The following is a 26,075-nucleotide window of genomic DNA, read 5'->3' as shown; positions in this document are numbered from 1 at the left end:
ATTATTCTTCACATTTGGTTACAAGTATTTCCACCTTGTTGAATCATAATTCTAGAAGTCAGAGAACTTAAAAACCCTCAAATGTCACATTCCTAATTACTATTTACAAGCTGAGAGCTGATGTGAATAATATCTGTAAATTGAAACTCTTCTCTCCCATCTTTCCCGTGTGACCTGAATGCAGCATCAGTGTTCCAGGCTGACTCCTGTGAACAAAGTGACACAGTGTAATGTTCCATATATTTAAATGTGTCTTTACTGATGTTGTTTGAAGCTGCCAAAGGCTCAGTGAAGTTTCCACATGTCTTCCTGCAGTGAACATCACAGTAGGTTAACAAGTGAACTGTGAAAACTGATGCAGGACACAAGAGGGCGCCGTCATCCTGCTGACCAGAGATGTAGTGGAGGTTAAAGCAGCTCCGCTCACTTTGTCTGCAGGTTATTAAGATGATGAGAAACTGTATAAATGTATCATATATCATGGATATTTCAGAGTCCAAATGATCCTGTATTGAAGTCTGCTGTTGGAGAGTTGTGTGCTTGGCTCCTGGTTACCTCCAATCTTGCAGAAACAGTTCAGGTCATAGTCACAGCTGTTGAGCTGAAAACAGCGTTCGCATCCATCAAGGAGGAGAAACTGGTTCAGGACCGTAAACGTGAAAAGACTCATCGATACTAATAGTAGTGCTATGGTCAGTGGTATTGATACAGTTGATGATTGTCGTTAGAGTTTGAAAGACAAAGAAGATCTAGGTTTGACTGAACAACAACAATCACCATGATTTGACAAAGACTAAAGATTTATGAACAACTTTGCCTGTAATTGACTGTAAATACCTCGTTTTTGATTGTTGCCTTTTCTCACAGTGTGCATGTGGAATCTGCAGATCCTCTTAAAGTCTGCCTGCAGGATGGAAACTTCATGCTGGACATAAATACATCACTGGCAGGGAAATGTAACTCCTTTGTCTTTGACTTTATGAAAATAGGAATTATGGCTCCATCCACGTTTGTTTAAGAGATCAAGGCCTGTATTGAACCAGAGGACACCAGGCAGAGGGGACAGTTGAACACATTGGCATCTAAAGGACCATGTTGTTGTCCTCGCTGAGTTAATGTTTTACCTCAGTAAAGGTCAAGTTCATATGATACTGCTGATTTTTATACTCTGATGCACTTTTCTATATTTACGGTATTTGGATTTCCCAAGTTTGTGTTTGATTTAATGTGAGATGCATTTAAACAAATAAATGAGTCACTTCTTCGGCTCTGAACCCAACAGCACGTGGCTGCATCACAGCTTTTCACTCTGTGCTTCAGTTGGTGACATTTATGTTTGGTTGAGTAGGATTTTTAACTCCTTGAATAGGATTTTTTTTCTGTCTTATTTATATAATTCTGATTTGTACCAGAAACACCTTCCTTAATCAGACAGATAAAAATGCAGATTTATTAAGAAGCTGTGTTTAACCTTTACAGTTAATCCGCTGGCAGGGGAGGAAGCTGGACAGACTCGGCAGGCCCAAACGTATTGTGAGGGTCTGCTGGGAACGTCTGGCGGAACCCTCTGTCAGGGAGGTCTTCAACTCCCACCTCCGGGAGAGCTTTGACCAGATCCCGAGGGAGGCTGGGGACATTGAGTCCGAATGGACCATGTTCTCCACTTCCATTGTTGACGCGGCTGTTCGGAGCTGTGGCCGTAAGATCTCCGGTGCCTGTCATGGTGGCAATCCCCGAACCTGGTGGTGGACACCCGAAGTAAGGGATGCTGTCAAGCTGAAGAAGGAGTCCTATCAAGCATGGTTGGCTCGGGGGACTCCTGAGGCAGCTGACGGGTACCGGCAGGCTAAGCGTGCGGCAGCACGGGCGGTCGCGGAAGCAAAAACCTTGGGTCTGGGAAAAGTTCGGGGAGGGCATGGAGGAGGACTACCGGTCAGCCTCGAGGAAATTCTGGCAAACCATCCAGCGCCTCAGGAGGGGGAAGCAGCTCTCCACCAACACTGTTTATGGTGGAGGTGGGGAGCTGTTGACTTCTACTGGGGATATCGTTGGGTGGTGGAAGGAATACTTCGAGGATCTCCTCAATCCCACTGACACGCCTTCCATAGAGAAAGCAGAGGCTGGGGACTCAGAGGTTGATCCATTCATCACCCAAGCAGAAGTCACTGAGGTAGTTGGGAAGCTCCTCAGTGAAGTCTTTAGGAGTGGCTTTACTTTAGCCACTCCTAAATACTTCTCTTTAAACTCACCTTAGACTCAGCTGACTTCTGAAACTACAGACCCTTTCATTCCTCTCGAAAAAACTGGAACACGCAGTGTACAACCAACTGTCCTCATATCTTTCAGAAAGCAACTTCAATGATTCTAATCAGTCAGGCTTCAGGACTGCTCACTCCACTGAGATGGTCCTCCTCACAGCGACGTCTTCGCTCGGTGCCTCCAGAACCTCATCCCACTCGTCAGTCCTCATTCCCCTCGACTTTTCTTCCTCTCCACTCTGGCTGAACTTGGCATTGCTGACTCTGCTCTAACCTGGTTCACATCATAACTGACAAATTGCACGATTAAGGTCACATGGAAGGGCTCCTTGTTTTCTGGAAACTGGTGTCCCCCAAGGCTCAGTAATAGGACCGCTTCTATTTTCACTATACACTCGATCACTAGGCTGTGCAATCACATTTCATGGATTCTTTTACCACGGCTATGCAGAGGACACCCAACTGTCCCTCTCTTTTCCCCTCATCCTCCTCCAACACCCATGTTGTGACCAGTGTTTGTTTCATTACTTTTTTTCAGTAACGAGTAGTGTAAGGCATTACTGTTCTGAATGTAGTAATCACATTACAGTTCGCCAAGCTCGTTGCTTTTGTTACATTGCTAGGTTAATCAATTTTAACAGCTGAGCCCGGGGCAGAAACAGCTATCCACCGCTGCCAACACAACCTCTAACCTGAGGCACCTGCAGCGGCAACATGCTAGTGTAACCGGATGGTTTATATTGTCTATGCATTTCAGTTCTCTGGTGTCCCTCAGTCTGTTCATTTTGCGACAGGTATGGCGATCGCGGCAGGTGTGTGACACGCCCCTTACCGTCACCTGTAGTGCAGCTGCGTCCTCGCCCGCTAATGCGGGGCAGTTCATATACACCCCCCCCCCGTCATTTAGTCTTTCTCTTTCCTCTGCCGAAGCGAGTGTGGCTGGCTCGCAGCTCCGCCACGCCGTAGTGTCCAGGCGTGTATGTGCCGTGTGCATTCTGCAGGTATGTAGCACATTCTCGTGATGTGAAGATGTAATACGATGCTGTGCTGACGGTCCTCTGTTGTAGGTTGGCGTTTTGGGCCGAGATGGTGTGTATGTGTGTCCCTGTCTGGTTAGCTGTTGCTGCCGCCGTAGCTGCTAGCAGCTTCAAGCACCGAAGTGTGCGGGACACATGTAGCTATAAGCTAAATGCTATTGTGTCTGCTAGTGTGGTTAGGTGTTGTCACTAACAGTTGACTTTGTTTCTTTTTGAAGCTTGTCTGGTGTGAGGCTGCTGTTTGCCCTGCCTTGCCTCTAACCCCTTTTCTTTCTTTTTGCCTTGCCTTGCTAGTTAGCCTACAGGAAACAGTTGCTCTGTTGTCGTCGTATAGACATTCTCTTAAAAGTGTAGTTGAGTTCAAGTGTGCTCAGCCCCAATCAGATCGTGAGACATTAGTAGGGGTGGGAGGGGTTACTGCAGCAGTTATAGTGGAGGACCTGCCAAATGTATACCTCTTGTATGGTTTCTCTTCTTCCGTGTTGAGTTTGCAGTTGATTTGTAAATAAATATATGGTTTTGTTTCGTTTTTTTGGGTTTGAGTGCAGTGACCTCTGCCAGAGCTAGCTGTGGTGGTCTGCCCTTTCTTTTCCTAACTGAACCACTGTATTGGTTTAGGTGAAACATCACATATGTTAGAGATTAAAGAAAATAACTATATAAATGTTTTAGAGACATAACTTGATAAATTAAATTGTTTTATTGAGAGTAATAAAGTTTGTTAAATTATTCAACATCATGCCTGTATTCATTTGTGTACGAACCTGTGTATGGGTTATTTTTGGGAAACCCTCAGAGAAATTAAAGTTAAAGGAGTATACTCTTTAGGTGCAAGTCCTAAGGTGGCATTGTTGGTGTTACATCGATTCTCTAGATCTGCCACTCGCAGTTCAACTGGTATTGCCACACTAGCATGAAGTTAGTGCCTGCTAAAGATCAGACCGAGAGTGATGCTGATGAGAAGATGTTGCCAAGTCCTACACCAACAAAACAGGCAAGGCTTGACTTTGAGCAAAAATTAGCAACAAAAGCGGAGATAGATTGGCTTGTAGCCGCATATATTGTGGAGGAAATGTTGCCTGTTTCCACAGTGGAATCGCCATCTTTTCGAAACATACTGAACAAAATACACATAACGCGGAGTGGGTGCCCACCATCAGACAGTAAAACCTTTATAAGCTTCTGTTTTCATTGAAAACATTGAACACAGTGGAATCATCTGATTGTTGGTTGTTCAAGAAATGGCCTATTGGCTTAATGGTAATAAAGAGCGTAAAGAACACTCCTTCTTTGTATGTTCTACTTCCATCTTGTGCATCTCAGGAAATTTTATAGAGCAAGTAGAAAGAATGTAACAAGTAATGTAACGAGTAATGTAACTAATTACTTTCTTCAGGGAGTAATCATGTAATGTAAGGCATTACTATTTTTGAGAGTAATCTGTAATTTGTAATATATTACTTTTTTGAGTAACGAGCCCCAACACTGGTTGTAATGCGCATCTCTGAATGTCTGCAGAAATTTTTGCTTAAACAACCGCGCATTGAATGAAACTCAACCTTAGTAAAACTGAACTCCTCTTCATCCCAGCCTCTGCGACTAAACCGTTGCAGTGTATCCAGAACACTGCAGCGTGCCTCGTTTAAAATCTACCCAAATTCTCCCATGCGACTCCCCTCCTCCGTGACCTCCACTGGCTTACTGTTGTGGCCTGCATCCAATTCAAGTCAATTCAAGTCAATGCTGCTGGCCTTCAAGGCCGTCAACAGAACTACACCCATCTACCTCCAAACAATGGTCAGACCTCACGCCCCAGTGAGAGCCTTTCGCTCTACTACATCAGCTGGCTGACTGGTACCAGCATCGCTGAGAGCAAACAAAGCCCACTCAGCGAAGCCGCGACTCTTCTCTGTTTTGGCGCCTCAGTGGTGGAACAAACTCCTGACCAATGTCAGAACAGTGGAATCACTTCACTTCAATCACTCCATCTTCCATGAAAGACTCAAAACTCATTTGTTCAGACTTCACCTCAACCCCACATAGCATGACTCCCTTCCGACCTCCCCAAAAAAGTTTTCATTGATTGTGAAAACTGGAGAGTCGTCATCAAACCCTCTAATTCTAAGAAGAGTTCACCTACTAAAAACTGAAGTGATCAGAGTTTTTAAAAGAGAAATCATCTCTGTTGTGAACGAGTGTTAAACACAGAGTGTCTCTCAAACATTCCTGGAATGAAGCCCAGCTGGATCAGCCCTCCCTCTTCTTCCTGCTCTCAAACACAGCAGCTCCACTCTGTCACTATAATTCCTTGTTCCCTCCCCTTCAGATCTGCACTTTGAAAATGGGTGTAACCATGAAGAGAGAGAGCTGACGAGCCCCATTCACTGCAGAAACACATGTTGTTCAGATCAGAGCTCAGACCAGTTTCAGTTATCAGGAAATGAATCTCAGACAGTCGTTGACACTCGGAGGTGAAATGGCGCAGCAAAACAATCAGCTGGACCGAGCAAAGTTCTGCTGTTCTGTCTGTTTGGATCTACTGAAGGATCCGGTGACTATTCCCTGTGGACACAGCTACTGCATGAACTGTATTCAAAGCTACTGGGACACAGAGGATGAGAAGAAAACCCACAGCTGCCCTCAGTGTAGGCAGAGCTTCACACCGAGGCCTGTCCTGGTGAAAAACACCATGTTAGCAGATTTAGTGGAGGAGCTGAAGAAGACTGGACTCCAAGCTGCTCCTGCTGATCTCTGCTATGCTGGACCTGAAGATGTGGCCTGTGATGTCTGCACTGGGAGGAAACTGAGAGCTGTCAAGTCCTGTCTGGTCTGTATGATGTCTTACTGCAAGAAACATCTTCAGCCTCATTATGAATTATTTGAAAAACACAAGCTGGTGGAGCCGTTAAAGAAGCTCCAGGAGAACATCTGCTCTCGTCATGATGAGGTGATGAAGATTTTCTGTCGTACTGATCAGCAGATCATCTGTATTTTGTGCTCCATGGACGAACATAAAGGCCACGACACAGTGTCAGCTGCAGCAGAGAGGATTGAGAGGCAGAGAGAGCTGGAGGGGAGTCGACACAACATCCAGCAGAGAATCCAGGACAGAGAGGAAGATGTGAAGCTCCTTCAACAGGAGGTGGAGGCCATCAATGGCTCTGCTGATAAAGCAGTGGAGCACAGTGAGAAGATCTTCACCCAGCTGATACGTCTCATGGAGGAAAGACGCTCTGATGTGAAGCAGCAGGTCAGATCCCAGCAGGAAACTGAAGTGAGTCGAGTCAAAGAGCTTCAGGAGAAGCTGGAGCAGGAGATCACTGAGCTGAAGAGGAAAGACGCTGAGCTGAAGAAGCTCTCACACAAAGAGGATCACAACCAGTTTCTACACAACTACCCCTCACTGTCAGCACTCAGTGAGTCTACATACTCATCCAGCATCAATATCCGAGGGGTTTGGTAGGGGAAGTGACATCCAAAAGAAAAAGGAGAACACCCCACGCACACAGCAAAACGTGACGTGCAAACAAAGAAAATCTTAAAAAGGGATCACACAGCACACAGGGGACCACCACCACCCAGGAGGACCACCACCACCACCGTCAGCCTTCAGCACTAAAGGGGAGAGGAAAACACGATTAAAAGGGCTCAAATTTAAGGACAAAATCTTTTATAATGCGTGCCCACACATGTAAATGATCAATTAATAAACTGAAAAGTGTTAAATTAGATTAATAAATCAACCCAACAAACAAAAGAAACAAGTCTCTGGCCAGAGATATCAACTCAACAATTAACCAGTTTTAACAGTTTTAACTCAAATTGATCAAATTAACAACAGAAATTCAACCATTAAACAGGGAATAAATAAATAAACAATTAAACCAAACCTTGCCAGATTGCACTTAAGACACACACACACACACACGCAGAATTACAGTTTTAGTGAGTGGCTGAGAGTTCTAGCAAACTCGTTGCATCCAGTACGAGTGACAGCCACACACACACGAAGCAGCACCGCACTTAGCAGCAGGAAACAGGCTGACCACCGGCGGCTGACCGGACCAGAGCCAGGCCGTCGGAGCAGCAGCAGCAAAGCAGCAGAACAGCGGCGAAGCAGCAGAACAGCGGCAGACAGCGGCGAAGCAGCGGTAGCAAGGTAGCAGAACAGCGGCGAAGCAGCAGAACAGCGGCAGACAGCGGCGAAGCAGCGGTAGCAAGGTAGCAGCGGTAAAAGCCGTGATTAATCAGCTGTGCTCGCAGCTAACGTTAGCATTAGCTTAGCGTTAGCGTTTCAGTTCCAGCTATAAGTCAGAGTGCATTGGCATCCCTCCCAAAGAGGGAGAGGGGTGAAGAAACCAAACGTAGCAGGGAAGACAGACACCATGCAGCACACAACCAGCAGACTGTTAGAGGGAGAGGAGCAGAAGAGGGGCTTAGCACCTGGCTACAGCAATAAATGGCAGAAGCATGTCATCACTCACCAATGCTCTGGTTGCAGCAATAAACAGCCCCTGACCGGTTGGCTCGACCGCGGTGAAGACGCCAAGTCTATTAGGGAACGACGGTTTTAATTAAATGAAACACGGATGAATATACAAAAAACAGCACGGCAATGTGCGCTTACCTGTGCTCGGGCGCTAGCGGCACATACGACGACCCGGAAGTAGGCGGGCCGAAAAGGCAGGAAGCGAGAGGTCAGGAGGGGGGACACGGCCTACTTTTATCCCCTTGGGAAGAGCAGTGATTGGCTAATAAGCCAGAGGGACCGTGATGCAGCCAAACTAAGTCTAATAAGGCAGTGGTGCCTCATACCACTACAATCCACCCCCCCCATTTTCATCGTCGACCCGACGATGCACTTAAGAAACTCAACTCTAAGACCATGGTCTAAAGAAAGCAAACACAGCACTTGACTGAACGGCTGAGGGCCCCGCCTGAGCAACCTCACTGGCAGGCCTGGGTAAGTGATGGAGGTTTGAGTGGTGTCCAGCGGTAGATCGGGTTGTCCGTCGCCTGACAGCTTCATCGTTCCCTGATTGAGGGACTGCCAAGGGGGCGGTGCTTAGAGAAGGGGACCGTGCCGTCGAGTGAACAGGAAGTGCTGAGGGTAAGGTTACTGCACGTAGCGCAGCGGTGTCGTTGCTCCCAGAAGAGGGAGAGACCGAAGAACCCAAAAGAGCAGGGTGCAATGGGACTGTTAAAGCAACGGGTGTCGCTGATGCAGGAGCCAGTTGGGCTTCTCCAGCAGAGTGATCAGCTGGTGGGAAAAGGGGGTCCCTTACCACAGCCATCAAGTCCTCATCGTCAGAGGAGCTCTCAGACACTGCCCGCCGGCCAAGTATGATGGGAAGAGGAGCAGGGTTGTCGCCTGAAGCAGCCATCCCAACTATGGCTTTAAGCAGTGTTCGATGTACCCGTTTGACTTTGGCAGGGTCGTCCTCTGGTGCAACTGTATACACTGCCCCATTGCCAGGGGGAGCTTTGATCACTCGATGCACCACAGGATTCCACTTATCCTGGATCTTATGCCGACCCTTCCAAACAAACTCCTTTAAAATCACTGACTGGCCCACCACCAGTGGTTCTGACCGGACAGACTGGTCATGGTTTTCCTTCCGGCGTTGGGCTGCCTCCTTCAGTCGGCCTCGGACGCCGTCAAAAGCCACATGTAACCGAGTCTGATGCTCCCGGACCCAGTCATTCACTGTCCCATCAACAGGATCCTGCACTCTTCCCAGCAAGAAGTCAACAGGGAGCCTTGCCTCACGACCAAACATGAGGAAAAATGGCGATTCCCCAGTGGACTGATGCGGTGTGGTGTTATAGGCGTACAGTATCTGAGGTAGACAGGAGTGCCAGTCACGCTTCCTAGAGGGAGGCAAAGTGCGCAGCAAGTCATGAAGAGTGCGATTAAAACGCTCACACTGACCATTACCTGCCGGATGGTATGGTGTGGTGCGGGATTTTTCGATGTTATAGAGACCGCACAGCTGTCGAATGAGTGCACTTTCAAAGTTGCGACCCTGATCAGAATGAATGCGCGCTGGAACACCAAACTTGGAGAACCACTCCGTGACGAGCGCTTGTGCCACTGTAGAGGCACGCTGGTCACGAGTGGGAATGGCGAGTGTATATTTGCTGAACACATCCGTCAGCACAAGGACGTTCTCCAGCCCGTTATGGGTTGGTTCAAGCATTGTAAAATCCATTGCCAGGATTTCATTAGGCTCTGAAGCAAGCAGATGTCCCATGAAGCTACGAACGGGTGGCCCAGAGTCTTTAGCCACTTGGCACCGCTCACAAGTTTGACACCAACGCTTCACATCGGTTGACATCCCCGGCCAATAGCACCGCTGCCTGAGCAATTCCAAAGTCCTGCCCACCCCCTGGTGCCCATGATTTTGATGGACCTCCATAAGGACTTTGTCCCTCAAAGCAGCTGGCAAAAGCACCTGGAGAACTAGTTCTCCCCCGTCAGAGCGAGAGACTTGCCGGTACACCACTCCGGCCCGTTCAATCAATCGCTCCCACTGCTTGAGAAGCACCAAGGCTGGTGGAGATAACCGCTTACGATCGTCATGATTCAGGTATCGTTTCTGCTGCCAAAACACAAGGACTTCCTGGGTCACAGGATCAGCTCGCTGAAGTTCTCCAATGTCTGCAGGCAGATGCTGAGGCAGGGCCTGAACAGCAGCCTGACAGGCTGTAGGCCCACTGGCCTGGAGAGCCTGTTGCAAGGGCTGAGGAAGTGATGTGCCGGAGACGATGATCTCAAGGTCCGTGGTTCTGGGAGGATGCAAGCGCGACAGAGCATCCGCATTTGTGTTACTCTTGCCAGAGCGGTAACGGATCTCAAAGTCAAATGACGCAAGTTGGGCTGCCCAACGCTGCTCCAGGGCTCCAAGCTTAGCTGATGACAGATGGCTAAGCGGATTATTGTCTGTGAAGACAAGACATTTGTGGCCAAGCAGGTATTCTCGAAATTTATCAGTCATAGCCCATCTTAGCGCCAGAAACTCCAGCTTCATAGAGCTATAATTGACAGGGTTGCGTTCAGTCGGCCTTAAGCTACGACTGGCGAAGGCAATGGGCCGCACTTTTCCTTCTTGCTCTTGGGAGAGCACTGCGCCCAGGCCCCCATGGCTTGCGTCGACCTCCAAGATGAAAGGAAGGGAGAGGTCAGCGTATGCCAGCACGGGTGCGGTGGTAAGCTTAGATTTTAGAGCCTCAAAGCTCCGCTGATGTTCTCCTGTCCATTTTCCCACAACTGGTTCAGAGCGTCTGGACTTGGACCCCACAAGTTCAGCTACAAGGCGATGTAGAGGGGCAGCCAACTTGGCAAAGCCTTCCACAAAGCGACGATAGTAGCTTGCAAATCCGAGAAAGGACCGCAGCGCCAAGATGGTGGTTGGAGGCTGCCAGTTGGCTACCACCTCAAGCTTGCTCGGATCAGTGGAAACACCTTCGGCTGAAATAATGTGGCCCAAGTAACGCACCTCCTGTTGAAAAAAGGAGCACTTTGACAACTTGGCCTTCAGGCCCTCGTGTTGTAATCGCTGCAGTACCACTTCCAGTCTCTCAAGATGTTGTTGAAAGGTAGATGAAAAAACCACAATGTCATCCAGGTACAAGAGCAGCGACTGACATTGCTGATCTCCAAAAACACGCTGCATAAGTCGCTGGAAAGTGCTGGGTGCATTACACAACCCAAAGGGCATGCGATTCCACTCAAAAAGTCCGAAAGGAGTGCAAAACGCCGTCTTGGGTCGGTCGGCCTCCACCACCGGGACCTGATTGTACCCACTGGCTAAATCCATAGTGGAAAACCAGCGGGCTCCGGTGAGTGCATCCAGTGACTCCTCGATCCGAGGAAGAGGAAATGCGTCTTTTCGGGTCCTGTGGTTAAGCTGCCGATAGTCTACGCACAAGCGCAGACTACCATCCTTCTTTTTAGCCAGCACGATCGGTGAAGCAAACGGACTGCAGCTTTCCCTGATGACCTGTGCACCTAGCAGCTGGTTAATGTGCTCCTTGACTACTTCGTACTCTGATGGCGGAATACGTCGATAGCGTTGACGGACGGGAGTGTCGTCAAGAAGCGGGATTTCATGTGCGATCAGGTTGGTGCACCCCAGGTCGCTGTCGTGAGTGGAAAAGACAGAAGCATATTTCCAAAGAAGGAGTCTGGCTTCCTTCTGTTCTTTAGCTGACAAAGCAGATAGATCAACCGCATCTATTTGGTCTTGCAGCGTAGGAACCACAGCCTGGGATGCAATGGTGGCCAGATAAGATGGAACCTCCTTAACACTGGAGGGTAAGCTCACCACACAAACCTCACGCAATGCACCGACCTCTGTACGAGGGTAAAGCAGCACATCAGATGTTCCAACGTTTACGACAGGTATATACACAGTACCTCCCTCCACTTGAACCAGTGCTGGAGACGTAAGCAGTCCAGCAGGGAGACCCTGATCCGAGGGCTCAAAGAGCACAGTAGTCCCAGAATGCTGTGCAGAACAGGTAGCTGGAACAAGCTGCATAGCTTTCTTGCCTCGCAGCTTAACCTTACCAACGGCATCAAAAGAGGAAGTCAGAGAGGCTTGATGGCATCTCTGCAATGCCTGCACCACAGACTTTGGTGCTTCAGTGACGGTGGGTAGCTTAAACAGGGCAGAGCCATGTTGCCCAAACAAGGTGCTGTAGCACCTTCGTAAAATGTTCATCCCCAAGACACCCGGGGCAGGAAGAGATGCATCAGCTGGAGGGTCCTTGACCACCAGTAGCCCACACCCTGGCAAAGTCCGACCACAGAGCTCGACTTCGAGTTCCAAGTAGCCAAGGTATGGGATGGGCAGTCCATTGGCGGCTTGAAGCTGAAGCCAATGGCAAGACTTAAGTTTCTCTTGGTCCCAAGTCTCAAAGTGTTGCCGGAAGAAGCTTTCTCGGACTGTGGACACCATGGACCCAGTGTCCACTAAACAAGGAACTGTTACTCTCCCCATAACCACATCCATGTGTGGACAAGTGCTGATTAGCTTAGCTTCTCTGCGATCCCCCCACATGACAGGTGAGCCAGCGGCAACTCCCCTCGAACTTTGGCTCCGCAGTTCGACGGGCGCTAGTTTCCCGAAGGCTGAGCTGGATCCAGCTGGGAGACTGGCCGCGAGGAAGCAGACACTGACTGTTGAGGAGGGGCACGCTCTCCTCTGCACTCCCTGGCAAAGTGGCCTGGCTGCTGACATCGCCGGCAGATGACCGGACCACGGTAAGAATGGTTACGCTGCTGATTGATCTGCAGCTGAGCAAGAGTTTCTGTGAGATGTTTAAGCTGTTCCTGTTGGAGCTTCAACATTTGTTTCACCTCCTGCAGCTCTGAAGCCTGGGGTGGACTAGCCACTAAAGAAGCAGTCTGGACGCCACACTGCAAGCCCATCAACGAAGGAACTGAGTGGCTTCGGCCGCGCGCACCCCCTGGCAATCCCTCTCGCTCCCACCTAATTGCCTCTGCTCTAGCATCCAGCAGAGAGACGGTAGGCTGCCTGCGTACTAATTGTTTTAATTCTCGACGACGGCGGGACGGGAACCATCAATGACATTTTCGATAAACTGATCGCGCAGCAAAACATCTGCATTTAGCATCTCGCTTGGAGCACTTTGTTTCACCGCAGACATCAAACTCATTAACGCGAGGGAGAACTCTTGCAGAGTCTCCCCATCTTGTTGTCGCCTCGAGAAAAACGCCTCCTGTAAGGCAACGTACGAGTCGGCACAACCATACAGCTCTCGCAATACCACGATAATTTTGGCTGGGTCACTTCTATCAGCGGTCGAGCGATATTTTATTTCTTCACGCGCCTCTCCCTCTAGATGGTCAAAAAGAAAGAACGCTTGATCAAATGTGGACAGGTGGCGAGCCCTCATGCAAGCCTGAGCTTCCTCAATCCACTCCTCTAGCCCTATACCTGATCTACCCCGAAACGCTGGGCACTTTCTATCTCTGGGTACAAGGACCAGTCGCTCTGTTACAGGAGCGATAGAAGTGGACGGTGTGGAGAGAGGTTCAGCAGGAATGGCAGGTGCAGCACTAGGACCAGGCACGGGCGCAGCCTGCTCCTGCTGCAATCTGTCATTCTCCGCCCTCAACTGTGCCACCAAATCCCTCAACTCTTGTAGCTCTCCCTCCATTTTGATAAAGTTATAGCTAAACGGAACGCTAGAGCCACGGCTACAAAAAGAAAAACGATAGACTCACCGCTGGTTCGTCAAGCTGCCATTCATTCACACACAAGGCAATCTGAAAATCAACAGGCAAAAAGAAGACATGGAACAAACGTCTCTACCTCCACTGAGTGTATCCTGCCGACAACGCCAAGTTTGTGGCGACACGAGGGCTATTACTACGTTATACACCAGATACCAACAACGCCACCTTGGGTTAGGGTCCAAGGACCCGTACTAAAGGTCAATTATTACCTTCAAAACGAAAAGGACACTCAGGTTTGTTCACTCAGGGAGGGAGAGAGAGACGGCGTTCAATGATCATATACAATATTTTATTTATTAAAAGATAAGCACAAGATTGGCAATGCAACAGAAAGAAGGGAGCCCAACCAAAAAGGGGGACGTAGGCTGAGGCTTACCGGCTGGGAGAGGGGTTTGGTAGGGGAAGTGACATCCAAAAGAAAAAGGAGAACACCCCACGCACACAGCAAAACGTGACGTGCAAACAAAGAAAATCTTAAAAAGGGATCACACAGCACACAGGGGACCACCACCACCCAGGAGGACCACCACCACCACCGTCAGCCTTCAGCACTAAAGGGGAGAGGAAAACACGATTAAAAGGGCTCAAATTTAAGGACAAAATCTTTTATAATGCGTGCCCACACATGTAAATGATCAATTAATAAACTGAAAAGTGTTAAATTAGATTAATAAATCAACCCAACAAACAAAAGAAACAAGTCTCTGGCCAGAGATATCAACTCAACAATTAACCAGTTTTAACAGTTTTAACTCAAATTGATCAAATTAACAACAGAAATTCAACCATTAAACAGGGAATAAATAAATAAACAATTAAACCAAACCTTGCCAGATTGCACTTAAGACACACACACACACACGCAGAATTACAGTTTTAGTGAGTGGCTGAGAGTTCTAGCAAACTCGTTGCATCCAGTACGAGTGACAGCCACACACACACGAAGCAGCACCGCACTTAGCAGCAGGAAACAGGCTGACCACCGGCGGCTGACCGGACCAGAGCCAGGCCGTCGGAGCAGCAGCAGCAAAGCAGCAGAACAGCGGCGAAGCAGCAGAACAGCGGCAGACAGCGGCGAAGCAGCGGTAGCAAGGTAGCAGAACAGCGGCGAAGCAGCAGAACAGCGGCAGACAGCGGCGAAGCAGCGGTAGCAAGGTAGCAGCGGTAAAAGCCGTGATTAATCAGCTGTGCTCGCAGCTAACGTTAGCATTAGCTTAGCGTTAGCGTTTCAGTTCCAGCTATAAGTCAGAGTGCATTGGCATCCCTCCCAAAGAGGGAGAGGGGTGAAGAAACCAAACGTAGCAGGGAAGACAGCCACCATGCAGCACACAACCAGCAGACTGTTAGAGGGAGAGGAGCAGAAGAGGGGCTTAGCACCTGGCTACAGCAATAAATGGCAGAAGCATGTCATCACTCACCAATGCTCTGGTTGCAGCAATAAACAGCCCCTGACCGGTTGGCTCGACCGCGGTGAAGACGCCAAGTCTATTAGGGAACGACGGTTTTAATTAAATGAAACACGGACGAATATACAAAAAACAGCACGGCAATGTGCACTTACCTGTGCTCGGGCGCTAGCGGCACATACGACGACCCGGAAGTAGGCGGGCCGAAAAGGCAGGAAGCGAGAGGTCAGGAGGGGGGACACGGCCTACTTTTATCCCCTTGGGAAGAGCAGTGATTGGCTAATAAGCCAGAGGGACCGTGATGCAGCCAAACTAAGTCTAATAAGGCAGTGGTGCCTCATACCACTACATTAAGATATTCACATGAACTCACAATGGATCCAAACACAGCAAACACACTTCTGTTATTATCTGAGGGGAACAGAAAAGTAACATTCATCACTCAACATCATTCTTATTCTGATCACCTAGACAGATTTACTGACTATTATCCTCAGGTCCTGAGTAGAGAGAGTCTGACTGGACGTTGTTACTGGGAGGTGGAGTTGAGAGGAACAGGAGTTAGAGTAGCAGTCACATACAAGAATATAAGCAGAGCAGGGGGTGAATGTGGATTTGGACGAAATGACAAATCTTGGTCATTATATTGTGACGATAACAGTTATAACTTTTATCACAACAAAGTCCAAACTCCCGTCTCAGGTCCTTGGTCCTCCAGAGTTGGAGTGTACCTGGATCACAGTGCAGGTATTCTGTCCTTCTACAGCGTCTCTGAAACCATGACTCTCCTCCACAGAGTCCAGACCACATTCACTCAGCCGCTCTATGCTGGGGTTTGGGTTTATACTTCTGACTCCACTGCTGAGTTCAGTAAACTCAAGTAGACTGAAGTCATTTAAGGGTCAGTGAGTTAAATTCTGAGTTTTAACTCTTAAACTTATTCTGTCTTCATGTTTGTGGCTGATTGTTGTGTCGTGTCTTCACCTGTCAATCAAACATTGTGGGCGGTACTTTGACATCTTGTCATCTGTTGTTGTGTAAATGTCTGAGTGTCTTTAGGTGGCGCTCCTTCCTGTGTCTGTTTAACCATGGAGGCTCTCACTGCTCATGATGACTTTTGTTCAGCTGAACTGACATATGTCTGCATGGAGATATAAACTTCTCTGTGCTCTAAATGTGTGTTGAATATTTGTACTGATGTGTTTGCATGTTGTTGTTTCTCTTCCACTGCATGAGTCTAAAGAGAGAAAGCAGCAGAGCTTCATTTATCCTACAGATTTAGTTCTCATCACTCTGTACATTTTTTAATTCATCTAGAATCACATTTACATTTATTTGTTTGGCAGAACAAAAGCTGTCGTTGTTCCGATCGTCACACAAATTCAATAATATGTGAGGAAGATCATTTATTATGTTCTTGTACGTAGCTGAGATTCAAACAAACTGATTGTGTGGATGAAGTGAAATCATTGAACAAGAGTCATTGAACAGACTTTACTGATGGGACGTGTGAACAAACTGAAGCTTTACATCATGAATAAACCAACATGAACAAAGTCTTTTCTTGTCGTCTTCATTCCAGGGTCTCACACAGAGCTGATGGAGAACATGTGACACTAATATGAGAGTATAACTGAGGCAGTTTTGCTCCTGAAACACCACAAAGTTCACAGTTCATGTTCAGAGCTGAAGCCGTCAGAAAATCATCAAGTGAATAAATTATTCTTCATATTTGGTTACAAGTATTTCCACCTTGTTGAATCATAATTCTAGAAGTCAGAGAACTTAAAAACCCTCAAATGTCACATTCCTAAATACTATTTACAAGCTGAGAGCTGATGTGAATAATACCTGTAAAGGTGAAACTCTTCTCTCCCATCTTTCCCCTGGGACCTGAATGCAGCATCAGTGTTCCAGGCTGTGACTCCTGTGAACAAAGTGACACAGTGTGATGTTCCATATATTTAATTGTGTCTTTACTGATGTTGTTTGAAGCTGCCAAAGGCTCAGTGAAGTTTCCACATGTCTTCCTGCAGTGAACATCACAGCAGGTTAACAAGTGAACTGTGAAAACTGATGCAGGACACAAGAGGGCGCCGTCATCCTGCTGACCAGAGATGTAGTGGAGGTTAAAACAGCTCCACTCACTTTCTCTGCAGCTTTTAATTAAAGGAGACATATTGTGCTCATTTTCACGCTCATATCTTTATTACAGGTGTCTTTCAAAAGATTAACAGTCACATTTGAATCATTCTAAGGTGAAGATGGAAATCAAATGTCTGTCTGTGATCACGTGAGGAAACAAATCTCCAACAACAGTCATTTATTTTCTCTACTAAACTGTATTTATTCATACTATTGAGAAGGAGACACCAGCTTTGGTGCCAGCTTTCCAAATCTCTGTCTGGATGAGTTTTCTGTCACTTGTTGCTTTTTTACAGTGCAGAGGATTTATCACACAGGCTTCAAAATGATTTAAAAGTGTTTTATTTACACTCCTTTTAAAGTTGAAATCTTAATTTTTGTTGCTAAGTAAAAAAGCATTCGCCTGGAGTGTGATGAAGGAGTAAATAACGTTTTTTAAAGTCAGTTTGGAGCCACATTATGTTTTTCTTCTTCATTTTTTAGTCTCCAGCTAATTCAGCTCATTAGGAGAATGCTAAAGAGTTTATTCAGTCATGAAAACAGAGAGTTTGATCATTCAGTTTGTTCATGCAGGAATAAAATCAGTCGATGAAGATCTTTCTCACTGTTACTTCAGTTGTTTAGCAGAACGCTGCAACACTGTTTTGTTGTGAAGCTCCAGAAATGTTTTGTGGACTTTCAAACTTCACCTGACTTTCCATCAGTGTGGAGGGAGGAGATGATGACAGACATCTTCTTCTATTTTCTGGTTAAATGTTCCTTAAAATATGCAGCGATGAGGATTAGAAATGGAGTATATATACATCAGCCCAGGACCCTTTTAGCGACCTCTGCAGAGGAACATGAGGCGAGCGGTGACACCTGACTCTTCCTCACCTGTTATCCTTTAATTATCCAAAGGTATCCCTTAAGAAACACGGCACAAAACCACCACTCATTGCAGAAATGAGAGGAATGACAATCTTCCTGTTTCAGGAGTACGAAAAGCCCAACACCACCGTGTCCGACATCCTGGTGGAGCTCAGGTCTTTCGTAAGAGACATTTTACCTGCACTTGTGTGTGTTGTGACTCAGAGCGTCTGCAGTTAAAGTCTTGCTGTATAGATCGTGTTGTGTTTTAAATCTGAAGTTACTTTTTTCAGTTACAAACCAACTAACTTCTGTTGTGATCCTGTGATCGGTACGCAGGTTCTGACTGACACAAAAGTGCTTTCAGAAGTCTTCATATGTAGAAAACCTGCAGATGTGGTGATCACATATATAACACAGAGCTAAAGTCAGACTCTTCCTCTAACAGTTTACACTTGGTTTTCACTTTTCACTCACATAATTCAGCTTCTTCTTCTTGTAGCTCAGAATAAAATCTTCTTCACATGTTCAGAAGTCTGTCTCACATTTATCCTCCGTGAAGCGTTCAGGCGCTCTGTAACTTGGCAGATGATTAGTGAATAAAACAGTTGAATTAAATATAAAGTGCTTCTGATTCTGACCTCAGGCTCCTCATTGTGAGTCAGAGATTTGAGAGTACAGGGGATTTATTTGACTCCTCGATGTGTCTGTCAGGGTGTTAAAGTGGACTTCCCGTCCTCCAAACTGAAATCCGGTTCAGGTGAATACGTCTGTTTGGTGTTGGACCGACTGGCTGAGGAGGTTCTGAGGAGGTTCTGAGGAGGAGGGGCTTCTCCTTCAGAAGGTCAAAAGACACGGATGTTTACAGTCTGTCTATAATCTCATCATGCCGATCGTTCAAACTGTTATTCTATCATAATGAACTTCACCCTCCCTACTGTTGCTCTTCCCGTAGTTTCCCAGCATGCTCTCTGTTGTGTTGCTCTTTGTCGGTCTCGGGTCTGTGTGTGGCTCTGCAGGACTGGAAGATCCACGTGGACCAGATGCATCAACACCAACACGAGATCAAGTCCTCGCTCGAAGAGGCAAAGGTGTGTTCACTGACCTGGTTCAATACTGAGAGCAGTGATGAGTGTTAAACTGTGTGTGTGTGTCTGTGTGTGTGTGTGTGTGTGTGGCTCCCCCTGCTGCTGTTTGTTGGTATTGGCACTACTTCTTGTCAGCACACTGCTCCAAGTATTACTGTTGTCATTGCACACGTGCTTCCTGCGCAGCGCTCAGGCCAAACTCAGTGAGGTAAACACCAAAACTGCCTAAAAACAAAAGGTATGAAAAACACAAACTTCAAGCTGATCCATTGAAGGTTTTAGGAATGGGCTTGAGGAAACACAGGACAGTTGTTCTGTCCTGATGCACATTTGGATTTCAAGTTTGGTAATATAAATAATTTTTTCATTTAAGGACCAAACAGAAACCTGGTAACAAACACGTGTCCTCCAACAGGCAAAGGAGCACTACCAGCAGGCCAGCGGAGGAGTGACTGAGAGGACCAGAGTCCTGGCAGAGGTCAGTGAACACATCGTATGTTTCATGTCACTCTGCAGTTGTGTCCGTGTGGAGAAGGACCCGACATTAACTTTCATTTCTGGTGATCCAACCACAAACGGACAGCTCTGAATACTAGTGTAACTGACCAAGACGTTTTGTGATCCAAATCACTCACAGCATTTGGCGAGGTTGGTCTTGGAATCATTTGACCACATGTAAGTGTCATCACTGGAGGATGTGATAGTTGTTATGGTGACAGGACACAATATCTCCAGTGAGTTTGGAGGTATTCAGCTGAAAATGAGCTCTTGTGACGACTGACAACTTGTGACCTTTTCAGTGTTTTTCCGTGTGTTTCAGATCAGTGAAGATGATTGGCTCTATGTCTACGTCAATTTGAAGAAATGGGCTGTCTGTGTTTGATACTAACTGTCTGTGTTTGATACTAACTGTCTGTGTTTGATACTAACTCTCTGTGTTTGATACCAACCATCTGTCTGTGTTTGATACTGACGTCTGTGATTGATACCAACCGTCTGTGTTTGATACCGACCATCTGTGTTTGATACTAACATCTGTGTTTGATACTGACTGCCTGTGACTGATAGCGACCGTCTGTGTTTCATACCAATCGTCTGTGTTAGAAACTGACCATCTGTGTTTGATACCAACCGTATGTGTTTGATACTAGCTGTCTGTGTTTGATACTAGCTGTTTTTTTATATTAACTGTCTGTGTTTGATACCAACCACCTGTAGTTGATACTGACCGTCTGTTTGATACTGACCATCTGTGTTTGATACCGACCGTCTGTGTTTGATTTTAACTGTCTGTGTTTAATACCAGCCGTCTGTGTCAGAAACCGACCATCTGAGTTTGATACCGACTGCCTGTGTTTAAAACCAAACTGATCATCAGTCTGTTACTGATACTAACAATTTGTGTGCAATTGATATTGACTGCCTGTCTGTGATTCCTCCTTCAGCTCCGGTGGTGAAGATCAAGCAGAGTTTGACGAAACTGAAGCAGGAGATCGTTCAGATGGACGTGAGGATCGTCGAGCACACGCTGCTGCAGGCCAAACTCAAAGAGAAGTCCAACATGACATGCGACAAGCACGCCACCAACCCTCCCAAGCCGGCCGCCGGGCCCTTCGCTTAGGTTGACCTCCACAAACAACAAACACCAGCAGCTGTCTCGTGTGTTTCTCATGACATCGGATCTTTAACACTTCCATAGATTTCAGCTGGAACAGTTCATCACTCTGACTCGTTGTCCTGAACGTCACTTACTTATTTCTTAGCTACATTTTCTTATTAAGAGTATTTGGTGTTCTTCTTTGTGAATATCAATATACAATAAATTTTAATTCCAACAATAATTTCTGTCCTCTGTTGAAGTGGAATTTGTTCTGTAAACATTTACTCTGAGAAAAATGGCCACTAGATGTCAGCAGCAGAGAAACTCCTGAACTTGTTCATGTTTAAATGACAGAATGAATAGAGGTCAAATGTTAATCATTAAACTTGAGAACATTATATTGCATTGACTTGAATGTTTTATGACAGGCTGGTTTGATAACTCCTTGCTGAAGGTCGACTGTTTTTATGAGCAGGAAAATAAAACTGGACAGAATCTGAGGAAGAGTGAGGTATCTGGATGGCAACACATCATGATTTTTCAATTTACTTAGTGTAGATTGAATGATGACTAATTGTTTCTCCTCATGTGAGTTGAGGAGTGCAGACAGAGGGAGGCTCACAGCTCCAGGGGTCCTAAAGTAGTTTTTCAACTGGTGAAGGCTAAAGGTTAGCAGATGGCAGGCCATCATAAAGTACTAAAACCTGAGGTTGGCCCGCACGCCAAATGGTGGGAGATGCCCAAACGTTTATGTTCCTATAGAGGGATGGGGAAGCCATTTGGGTCATTTGGGGGACAAGACCTACAGTTGACCGCAGCCAGGTCAGATGAGTTAGTGGAGAAGGGTAGGGAAACAGGTCAACTCCTCTTTTAGTCCATTGGATAATATGCCAAAATGACCAATTAGAAGAAGTGGATGTTTGCTAGAAAAGGGGCTCTAAAGGCCGGTGCAGGAAAGGAAGAGGGGGTGGCACTTGGAAAACATCCTAAGAGCAAAGGCTGAGGTTCTGAGGGAGCAGAGGGCAGAGCAATTTGGCATTGTTTTGTCCACAGATTTGACAATATCAGAACGCGGCCGCTTCTGATCCGGACTCAAGGCGCTAGATTCTGTTTAAATAAAAGCCTCTTTCACACTGCAGTTTTCATGCGGGGATCCAGCGCCAATCCCCTGCACCCGCCTCTGTGTGAAAGTTTTAGATGCGGAGAGGGGGGAAATTTCTCTCCGGCGCTGATCCGCCTCTGGAGGTAGTATCAGGGCCGCATTATTGGTGAGCCGTCCCAGTGTGAACAAATAATCCGGAGCGGGGGCGTGTCTGTCTGACAGTCTGATAACTGCACAGGTCCTTCACTCAACTAAATACAGAGAAATGTCCCAAAAAGCAACGTTACAGGACCGAACAAAAGTAACGTAGTAACGGTAACTGTCTTTAGCAACTTATATGAGGAAAACAAACACAACAGCTCTACAGAGAGAAGCGTCTGTCCTCCCGACTCTTCCTCACATTTCTGCACGAAAAACAGCATCTGTCACCGGCAAAAAACTTTAACTCACTGAGTGTTTGTGATGAAAATTAATCACCCCGACTGTCAGCTCTCCGGACCGAGACTTCACCGAACTTTCCACCAGAAAACATCCTCCGTCCCCGCGAGTGACAGAGTCAGACAGCGTCCTGTTTACTGATGGTGATTATGTATAATTATGTAATTTAGCGCGACAAACTTAACTCCATCACTTTCCAGGATGTTTGGTGGGTCAGGATCTCAATCACTACACATTATAACAGCATCTATATGATTATAAACTGCCGGCAAGTTTAGATTAACAGGGGAACACCTGGGAAACACCGACGTCATCAACATGACGTGTACCGTCACGCCTCTTTAGGAGCCGCAGCGCCGGCTTTCTGTGTGAATTACACACCTGAAGGCGGAGATGCTTCGATCACCACTCCGGAGATAATGCGGAGAGGCTGTTTAAAAACGGCTAAAGATTGCTTCTTCACTCCACCCGGCCTTGCCTCCGTAGACTCCTTTTATGATCAAACCACACGCCAACATCTAAAGGAAGAGAAGCCCAGAAACCACGAGAGTTAGAGAACTATGGAGCCATCAGCAAAGCCTGAGGAGACTGAGAAATATTTTACGACTAAAGACTTTGATGTTCTCAGATGTGGAGCAGGTTTTAACTGAGGCTGCGTTGTAAAAAACAGAACAAAGTCCAGAGTCACAGAGCTGCTGCTCGTCCTGGACTGAAGCACAGCTGGATCAGCCCTCCCTCTTCTACCTGCTCTCAAACACAACAGCTCCACTCTGTCACTATATTTCCTTGTTCCCTCCCATTCAGATCTGCACTTTGAAAATGGGTGTAACCAGGAAGTGAGAGAGCTGACGAGCCCCGTTCACTGCAGAAACACGTGTTTCAGATCAGAGCTCAGACCAGTTTCAGTTATCAGGAAGTGAAACTCAGACAATCGTTGACACTCGGAGGTGAGATGGCGCAGCAAAATCAGCTGGACCGAGCAAAGTTCTGCTGTTCCGTCTGTTTGGATCTACTGAAGGATCCGGTGACTATTCCCTGTGGACACAGCTACTGCATGAACTGTATTCAAAGCTACTGGGACACAGAGGATGAGAAGAAAACCCACAGCTGCCCTCAGTGTAGGCAGAGCTTCACACCGAGGCCTGTCCTGGTGAAAAACACCATGTTTGCAGATTTACTGGAGGAGATGAAGAAGACTGGACTCCAAGCTGCTCCTGCTGATCTCTGCTATGCTGGACCTGAAGATGTGGCCTGTGATGTCTGCACTGGGAGGAAACTGAGAGCTGTCAAGTCCTGCCAGGTCTGTCTGGTGTCTTTCTGTGAGAAACACCTCCAACCTCACTTTGATGTGGCTCAATTCAAGAAACACAAGCTGGTGGAGCCGTCAGAGAAGCTCCAGGAGAACATCTGCTCTCGTCATGATGAGGTGATGAAGATGTTCTGTCGTACTGATCAGCAGTGTATCTGTTATCTCTGCTCTGTGGACGAACATAAAGGCCACGACACAGTGTCAGCTGCAGCAGAGAGGACTGAGAGGCAGAGAGAGCTGGAGGGGAGTCGACACAACATCCAGCAGAGAATCCAGGACAGAGAGGAAGATGTGAAGCTGCTTCAACAGGAGGTGGAGGCCATCAATGGCTCTGCTGATAAAGCAGTGGAGCACAGTGAGAAGATCTTCACCCAGCTGATCCGTCTCATGGAGGAAAGACGCTCTGATGTGAAGCAGCAGGTCAGATCCCAGCAGGAAACTGAAGTGAGTCGAGTCAAAGAGCTTCAGGAGAAGCTGGAGCAGGAGATCACTGAGCTGAAGAGGAAAGATGCTGAGCTGAAGAAGCTCTCACACACAGAGGATCACAACCAGTTTCTACACAACTACCCCTCACTGTCAGCACTCAGTGAGTCTACACACTCATCCAGCATCAAGATCCGTCCTCTCAAGTACTTTGAGGATGTGACAGCAGCTGTGTCAGAGGTCAGAGACAAACTACAGGACGTCCTGAGAGAGACATGGACCAACATCTCACTGACAGTGACTCAAGTGGATGTTTTACTGTCACAACCAGAACCAGAGCCCGAGACCAGAGCTGGATTCTTAAGATATTCACGTGAAATCACACTGGATCCAAACACAGCAAACACACTTCTGTTATTATCTGAGGGGAACAGAAAAGTAACATTCATCACTCAACATCAGTCTTATTCTAGTCACCCAGACAGATTCACTGACTATTATTGTCAGGTCCTGAGTAGAGAGAGTCTGACTGGACGTTGTTACTGGGAGGTGGAGCTGAGAGGAACAGGAGTTATAGTAGCAGTCGCATACAAGAATATCAGCAGAGCAGGGAATGAATGTGGATTTGGACGAAATGACAAATCTTGGTCATTATATTGTGACAATGACAGTTATAACTTTTATCACAACAAAGTCCAAACTCCCGTCTCAGGTCCTCGGACCTCCAGAGTTGGAGTGTACCTGGATCACAGTGCAGGTATTCTGTCCTTCTACAGCGTCTCTGAAACCATGACTCTCCTCCACAGAGTCCAGACCACATTCACTCAGCCTCTCTATGCTGGAGTTTGGGTTTATAGTTCTGACTCCACTGCTGAGTTCAGTAAAGTCAAATAGACAGAAGTCATTTAAGGGACAGTGAGTTAAATTCTGAGTTTTAACTCTTAAACTTATTCTGTCTTCATGTTTGTGGCTGATTGTTGTGTGGTGTCTTCACCTGTCAATCAAACATTGTGGACGGTACTTTGACATCTTGTCATCTGTTGTTGTGTAAATGTCTGAGTGTCTTTAGGTGGCGCTCCTTCCTGTGTCTGTTTAACCATGGAGGCTCTCACTGCTCATGATGACTTTTGTTCAGCTGAACTGACATTTGTCTGCATGAAGATATAAACTTCTCTGTGCTCTAAATGTGTGTTGAATATTTGTACTGATGTGTTTGCATGTTGTTGTTTCTCTTCCACTGCATGAGTCTAAAGAGAGAAAGCAGCAGAGCTTCATTTATCCTACAGATTTAGTTCTCATCACTCTGTACAGTTTTAAATTAATCGAGAATCACATTTACATTTATTTGTTTGTCAGAACAAAAGCTGTCGTTGTTCCGATCGTCACACAAATTCAATAATATGTGAGGAAGATCATTTATAATGTTCTTGTACGTAGCTGAGATTCAAACAAACTGATTGTGGGGATGAAGTGAAATCATTGAACAAGAGTCATTGAACAGACTTTACTGATGGGACGTGTGAACAAACTGAAGCTTTACATCATGAATAAACCAACTCAACTGCTCCTCTACATCTCCCCCACAGTGTTGCCTGCCCTCAAGATCTCTTCTTATGGGCCTAACAGCTGCAGACAGCTCCAAGCTGCATTTGCAGCAGACCCGAAGAACTTCTCCTCACTGCAGCGACACAAGGTCCTGGCAGTATTCCAAATCAGTTAGCACCAGCAGCTGCAACGCAAAGCCTGCCTGCTTACTTCACAATTGGAGGAACACCAAGGAAGTTAGCACAGAGCCGCTATCCTTGCAAAAGAAAGGAGTGAACTCCTCCTTTCCTCCTCTGCCGATTTTCATCAGTCCTTGCACAGCAAGAACAGCATTCAATCTTAGAATCCCAGCCTTCTCCTGCAACCACCAGCACCTTTTCTTCAAAGACTGGTAATGTTGAACTAGGTTTAGATTGCATAGCATAGCACGGCTAAGTACAGGACTTTAAACTCTTGTTGATGTAATGAATATGTGTTCAATTTATGTGTTTGTTCACTGTTTTGGTGTTATTGTGATCTCAGGTCAGGGTATTGGTAGTTTGAAACACAAACAGACACAGACACACACCTGTATATAGTGCATGTTAGTAGGATTGTGTGTATTCAGC

At 46.7% G+C, this 26,075-nt stretch overlaps 2 protein-coding genes and 2 long non-coding RNA genes across 4 annotated transcripts; 2 read left to right on the top strand and 2 right to left on the bottom strand.

Annotated features, from left to right (window-relative positions):
- Nucleotides 1–5,675: 5,675 nt before the first annotated feature.
- On the top strand, nt 5,676–6,665 carry LOC115572866 (E3 ubiquitin/ISG15 ligase TRIM25-like; the record flags this gene model as incomplete). Its single annotated transcript, XM_030403317.1, has 1 exon — nt 5,676–6,665. A coding segment is annotated over exon 1 (930 nt), but the record flags the coding sequence as incomplete, so codon positions are not given.
- An 85-nt stretch (nt 6,666–6,750) lies between these two features.
- LOC115572868 (uncharacterized) lies at nt 6,751–8,170 on the bottom strand. Its single transcript, XR_003982168.1, has 3 exons — nt 7,923–8,170; nt 7,780–7,846; nt 6,751–6,910 (listed from the first exon to the last, which is right to left on the bottom strand). It is a non-coding gene; the product is annotated as an uncharacterized LOC115572868 (long non-coding RNA).
- A 5,659-nt stretch (nt 8,171–13,829) lies between these two features.
- LOC115572867 (uncharacterized) lies at nt 13,830–15,306 on the bottom strand. The gene is made up of 2 exons (XR_003982167.1): nt 15,124–15,306; nt 13,830–15,047 (listed from the first exon to the last, which is right to left on the bottom strand). It is a non-coding gene; the product is annotated as an uncharacterized LOC115572867 (long non-coding RNA).
- A 7,773-nt stretch (nt 15,307–23,079) lies between these two features.
- On the top strand, nt 23,080–25,107 carry LOC115573042 (tripartite motif-containing protein 16-like). The gene has a single exon (XM_030403649.1). The coding sequence runs from the start codon at nt 23,143–23,145 to the stop codon at nt 24,814–24,816; it is 1,674 nt and encodes a 557-aa protein (XP_030259509.1). The 5' UTR covers nt 23,080–23,142; the 3' UTR covers nt 24,817–25,107.
- The last annotated feature ends 968 nt before the right edge of the window (nt 25,108–26,075 follow it).

Source organism: Sparus aurata, chromosome 21, assembly GCF_900880675.1.
Source record: "Sparus aurata chromosome 21, fSpaAur1.1, whole genome shotgun sequence".
NCBI classification, from domain to species: domain Eukaryota; kingdom Metazoa; phylum Chordata; class Actinopteri; order Spariformes; family Sparidae; genus Sparus; species Sparus aurata.
Note: the sequence above shows the minus strand (reverse complement) of the source record. Positions and strands in the feature narration are given on the sequence as shown.

Excerpts from the sequence above, each read along its gene's own strand:
- LOC115573042 (XM_030403649.1), top strand. The coding sequence starts at position 23,143 with ATGGCGCAGCAAAATCAGCTGGACCGAGCAAAGTTCTGCTGTTCCGTC.